General features: G+C 37.5%; 1 protein-coding gene across 3 annotated transcripts in view; it reads right to left on the bottom strand.

The window, feature by feature from the left end:
- Positions 1 to 505: 505 nt before the first annotated feature.
- The window catches only part of RASSF3 (Ras association domain family member 3), a 77800-nt gene continuing 72305 nt past the window's right edge, over positions 506 to 6000 (bottom strand). For all 3 annotated transcript variants that reach the window (XM_014595912.3, XM_019493121.2, XM_019493124.2), the window contains 2 exons: positions 5093 to 5208; positions 506 to 3326 (listed from right to left, as the gene is read on the bottom strand). In XM_014595912.3, the coding sequence (XP_014451398.1) occupies positions 3177 to 3326; positions 5093 to 5208 (266 nt within the window). In that variant the 3' untranslated portion in view covers positions 506 to 3176. The remainder of the gene's footprint in view (positions 3327 to 5092; positions 5209 to 6000) is intronic.

The following is a 6000-nucleotide window of genomic DNA, read 5'->3' as shown; positions in this document are numbered from 1 at the left end:
GCTGCTGTTCCAGTGGCAGTGTGGTCTGCCCAACGGGGTGGCGGGGAGGGGAGGGGAGGGATAAAGATGCTGCGTGTGCAGCCACTCCTGCAGCACTGATTACTACTCCCGAACCACCTTTACAAATCCTGGATCTGCCCATGGAGACTGAAAAAGGAAACAAAAAGACATCAGGGAAAAATCTAGGGCTGCCAGGGCTAACAACAAGAAGGAAAGAGTGCTTTAAGTATAAGAGGAACAAAAAGAATCCTAGCAATGGTGTAGGTCCATTATTAGGCAGAGATGGCAAAATGTGAAATGATACAGAAGACAGTTTGATAACTGTTTCTGTTCAGTATCTGGAAGGAGGCAGGATAATGTACTTCTATCATATGAAAACAGTGAAATATTTTGTAGGCATTGGTCTCCAACAGTGATATGTCACACTTACTGAGATAAACACTTAAGTCACCTGGTCTGGAGGGATTTATTACCAAGGGAAATAAAAGTACTACACACAGCAAAGTACTCCAACTTCAACTTTAATAATGGAAACATCACTTGCTATTTTGGTAACAACTTTAAAGGGAATAAAAATCTTCCCTATAAAAATAAAGCTAAACTTATCAAAATTATAAATAGTATTAATTTTTTAAAGACATTTTTAAACATTTCCCGGCTTTGCACACATGTCATTTAATCATCATTCTGGTACCATCACATAATGAATAGAAGACAATTCTGCAACAAAGCTTTAACATTAATTTGATACTAACATTATAAAGAATAAAGTTTGAGCCAGATTTGACCATTTATTTTAAATTAAAGCTGCTGTAATCACCAGTGTGTTAAAAAAAGGCAAAAAAACAAACAAACAGTCTTGCAACAATTAACTGTGGACTAAGACAAAATTAAAATACATTAAGATTTTCTTTTTCCAAATCAAAACTTGTAGTGCATAAAAATACCAATTGAGGTTTTTGGCTAAAGTAAGATTCACACTTTAAAGAATGATAATTTAGTTCAAGTAAAAATAAAATTCACATATCTATAAACTTTTTCCACTCAGTGTTTAAATCTGAGCAACAAATGGTTCAGTGTTAACAGCTATTATGTAAAGATTACATTGTTATGGGTTACACTACATAAATATAGTAGATGTTAACTAAATACCCATCAAATCGCTTTAGTATTCATTAAAAAATATTTCTAGGAAAAATGTAAAATCACTTCACTCCCTGAACCATTATAATAAAGTGTCTCACTTTAATGATAATGTTATCAAATTCACACATGCACTACAACGTTACATGTGAAATTAAAAAGCCCCACAAAATATGTCATATATATTTTTATAGTTAAGTCCTACTTTTAATTTCTCATAACACATTAAAACAACTGTTATCTTGGTAAGTTTGCAAATACTCAAAATAGTTCTTAAGATTTGTCAAAAAAAGATGCCCACTACTAAACGAAGAAAAAGGCACAAATGTGTCAAATTAAGGTACAGAACAGAAGCATCTTGGAGTTTTACCAAGCATCCATTAGGTGTCACTGAAGTGTTAAATATTCCTTGGGAATTCACAAACTCTTTAGAATAAAGAGAGATGCTAATGATGTTCTTGAATCTTTGCACTATTTTCCATCTCTTACCTCTTTAACTCATTAGTTTTCCCCACCACATGGTTATAACTAAATCCTATCAGTTATTCAACTCTGCTTCATGCTTTTATTGCACACCTATTTCTTTGGGTTTTTTTAATGTGCTTTAGATAAATATTTCTGAAAGTATAACAATTACATTTACAGTAAAGTACAAAATTTTCTTGCTACATTTTTCTTACTTTAAAAATCAAGTAAATCAGCAGTGTACAGAATTTGGTAATTAACTGTTGGATCATTTAATAACTTGAAAAATTAAAACTGTCAAATTACCAAGCCAGAATGACTAACATAACCGATATACTGATATATAATTCTCTGACATCTTGAAAATACAAATTAGAAATTCCATTTTTGTCTGACAGTTTAATTAACAGATAAGCAGAGGCTGTGCTTGACTTTCAGATACAATAATTTGAAACTGTCCTGAAAGTGGATCTGTCCTCAGCTGAAAAATCCAATTTACAGTTTAACCAATGCACATGCAGCTGTATTTCTAACCCTAAAACATTCCGTGACCAGCTTGCTGGATATGCAACTTCCATAAAAACTAAGATATCCTCACTACCCGCCATTCCAAAATCCAAAAAATAGGTCTTACTACATTTGCTGCATGTATTAAACCACACATACCTTCACACATTTAGTTTCTCTAATAACTGTACTTATATATACAGCTCAATTTCCACTAATATTTGGCTTCCTTCCTTCTGGGTGTTAATTATACTTATTTCTTTTCCAGTGTGAATGTACTCAATTCTAAAAACTTATTTACAATAGCACAACATCCTAAAACCCTCTTCTTGTACAACTATACACTACCAAAAGCATTTCCATCTTCTTTTCAATAATATTTGTATTTCACTTTATATTAATTCTTCCTTACCAGCTGTTACAACCTCTCAACTCTTACCTGTTTTTCAACTTGCTCTTTACGTTCTTCAGAAAAAGGACTTTAAGATCTGCAAATGCCGCAAAACCTCAAGGTTTTGTGTCCATTCCATCTATCACTGTTTTCTCACAAATTATAGTAAAAATAGTTGAAAACAGAAAAGGTAGTGCAAATCAATTTTAAAATCTCAAACAGTGCCCCAGTCTAATTCTTGTTCAGACAGCTAAGCTGCTTCATAACTTTTAGTGATCAACTTGCACACCCTTACTTTTAAAGCTTTCACTAGCATTAAAGCAAAGAATTAAAAAAATGTTTAAAAAAATCTTATTTCATAGACTCCTAGAAAACTGACTTGTCTTACAGATTCACAGCTTGCACCAAAGAAACCTGGAAAGCCCTCTAGGTGCAGCAGAGGGCTGCAAATTGATGTACAAACATGCAGCATCCCTAACTTGTGGGTGCAAGATGCTAAGTGACCTGACCTATGGGACAAAGTCTATAGTAAAGTTCAGGTACCCTGGCATCACAGAACAGTCTTCTGAATAAAGAAAACTATTCTTTTCTGCAGTTTTGTACATTTGGTTTGGCATGCTACATAACATCAGGTAGCGTGCATTTTTCCTGAGTGTCCTGTGGCCCCACTTTAACCTGGTTTCCACACACCACCAAGGGCTGCTTCAAGTTTGTCTCTGTAAGCTGCGTAACGCCTCTTTAAGATTTGTAGTTGTTCATCTTCCTCTTTGTCCAGTATACGTAAAAAGTTCTGCAGTTCAGGAAGGCTAAAGGCTTCCCACTATGGGGGAGATGGAAAAAAAGAGAGTGAGACTAATGTAGAAACAGGAAACAAGCACATTATTTATTCACACAATATTTTAAAATGGACACCAACTCGAAATCCAGTTAGTTTCAAGAAGGAAAAGGAAAACAACGTCACATACTAAACTAAGGACTTTTTAATCAAATCTCATGGTTTGTTTCATTTTTTTAAAGATTCTCTTCTCTGTTCTGTGAGGGCCAAAGGTGAATCTAGCTACACAAACTTGCAAAACCACAGCTTAAAGCAGAATACGAGGAAAACACTTCTGTTGGTGCTGTTTTACAAAACAGTCAGGCGTTACCTGTAAAAATTGCAAGTTAAAAAAAACTTCCTGAATTTTAAATGGATGGTGACCCCCTGCTTCTAACAAAGATGGAATGAAAGATGGTACTAAGTAATTTTGCCTGCATACATTTTGTTATACTATCCTCCAACGTTTTAATATAATTAGCACTTGATGAATCCATAGGATGGTTTACTTTCTAAGCTGGCCACATGCAGATATATCAGTTTCTACTGGTGTTTATCAGAATGTATGCTATGAACTATGTGATACAAGGTGACAGTTAATGTTGTCTGTACATTAAGTTTTTAAAACTTTAAATGCTGAATTGACAGTTCTTCCAAAGAATTTTCCCTTTTAAAACCAGCTATGACTTAATAATATTACTCTTAATATGGGCCACCTAATTAGACTTTGGACTTCTCTCCAAGTCCTTTTACCACACTGAGGCATGAAAGATTCCACACTGGTTGGTGCTGAAGTAGCCTGAAGAACTGGATTAATAAGAATACTGTCAAGCTGTAGTCATCAAGTTGTAGTGAGGTGGTACTCTCTCCTACCTTGGGGATCTTCAAGAGAAGGCTGGACAGATATTTGGCTGGGGTGATATGACCCCGGCACCCATTCCTGCCTGAGGCAGGGGGCTGGACCTGATGATCTGTTTAGGTCTCTTCCAACCCTAAGCACTATGATACTACGATACAATGCAAACCAACAGCAACAAGAAATGCAGAGCCTCCAACCACATGCAACTTTTCCTAATTTAAGCAATGGCCCAGGATGCAGAAGGATAGTTCATGTGACTGCAGTTTCATTGTGTTTAAGTTAAACACTATTAATGTATTTAACTTTAAACATTCAGGGCATGTCTACACAAGACATTTACTGTGGAGTTCTCACAAGTTGGCAGGGGCAGGGCTGCGTACCAGGCAGGCAGTGGCGCCTGTCTGCCTGCCTGCAAGGTGCTCTATGCCACTTTGACTCCAGACCAGACTATGCCCCATACCCCTGTGTTTCTGGGACACCCATTACAATTCCCAACACCCAGCTTGGACCAGCCTCTGAAATCTGGGACTGTCCTGGCTAAACCGGGACATAAGGTCACCCTAAGAATATTCACTATTAGGGACACAGTTATGTAAATACTGGGCACGTCTACATGAGACGCTCACTATGCAGTTGTTACTGCGCAGTCATTTACTACTTGCATAACCAAATACTAAATGACTGCGCAGTAACTGGAATTACTGCACAGTAGCATCCCAGCACAGTTACCTAGTGACACTTACTGTGCAGTAGCTCATTACTACTGCACAGTAGCATCACATCACAATTTATGCCGTGACGCTACTGTACAGTAGTAATGAGCTACTGCGCAGAACGTGTTTTGTGTAGATGCTGCCACTGAAATGGATCATCACAGAAACAGTTACACAAAAATCTCATAAATGCGACTTACCATAACCTCTCCAGTTTCATGCTCACGCAGAACAAAACTGAGCATTTCTGTTCTGGGGCCTGCCACCAAACGTAGATAGAGGGGATGTTCTCTGTCTGACAGTTTGCACATATACACTGCAAAGGGAAATTGTTAATACTTAATCTTTTATTTCTGAAACAGGAACCTTACTCAGGATTAAGACAACATACATTTGTTGCCACAGAACTTTTGTGCTGCTTGGGATGTTTCTAGTGAAAGAACAGTTCTGGAAGGGCTTGAGCAGAACACACTGGGCAGCAATTGCCACTCAAAACATGAGTGATGTGGCTCTTAGCCAAAATGGAAACGCATCTGAATGTATGTACAAAAGAAAGAAGAACCTCAGCAACGTACAGGAAGATCCATCAGTCTAAATAAACAGTTTCCATACTTCACTGCCTATCTGCCACTTTCCTAAAATATGCTATGAAGTGAATTTGAGATGGGGCATCAAGCACAGAAACCTCACTTTGGAAATGCCCACATCTAAACTACAGAACAACAGTGGCACAGAAAAAAAGTAGCTTGTATTTTATAGACTTGTTCCCATGTCACCTGACTATGCAGGGCAGTCCATGGCATAATGTGGCTGCACCTAATTCCCCACCAATCCCAAAGACTTGATGCGTGGCACATAACTGTGTGGCCAGGAAGCAAAAGCATTCTCTCTATGCCAGCAGGAGGGCTGCTCTTACAGGATGGAAAACTACAGCTTCTGTTATTGTGCAATTCAGGTCAAATTCTTGCAGCTAAATTGTTTGTTTTTTTTTAGGAAAGGACTTCAATGGGGTTCTCTCACCCCCTCTAGTCTAAGTGACAAAATTGCCTGTATAGATGAAATGACTGCTGGCCAGGAGTGTTACATATCAGCTGGCTGCTGCCGCTGT

The sequence above is a fragment of the Alligator mississippiensis genome, chromosome 4, assembly GCF_030867095.1.
Source record: "Alligator mississippiensis isolate rAllMis1 chromosome 4, rAllMis1, whole genome shotgun sequence".
In the NCBI taxonomy this organism is placed as follows: domain Eukaryota; kingdom Metazoa; phylum Chordata; order Crocodylia; family Alligatoridae; genus Alligator; species Alligator mississippiensis.
This window is presented reverse-complemented; position numbering and strand designations above follow the sequence as displayed.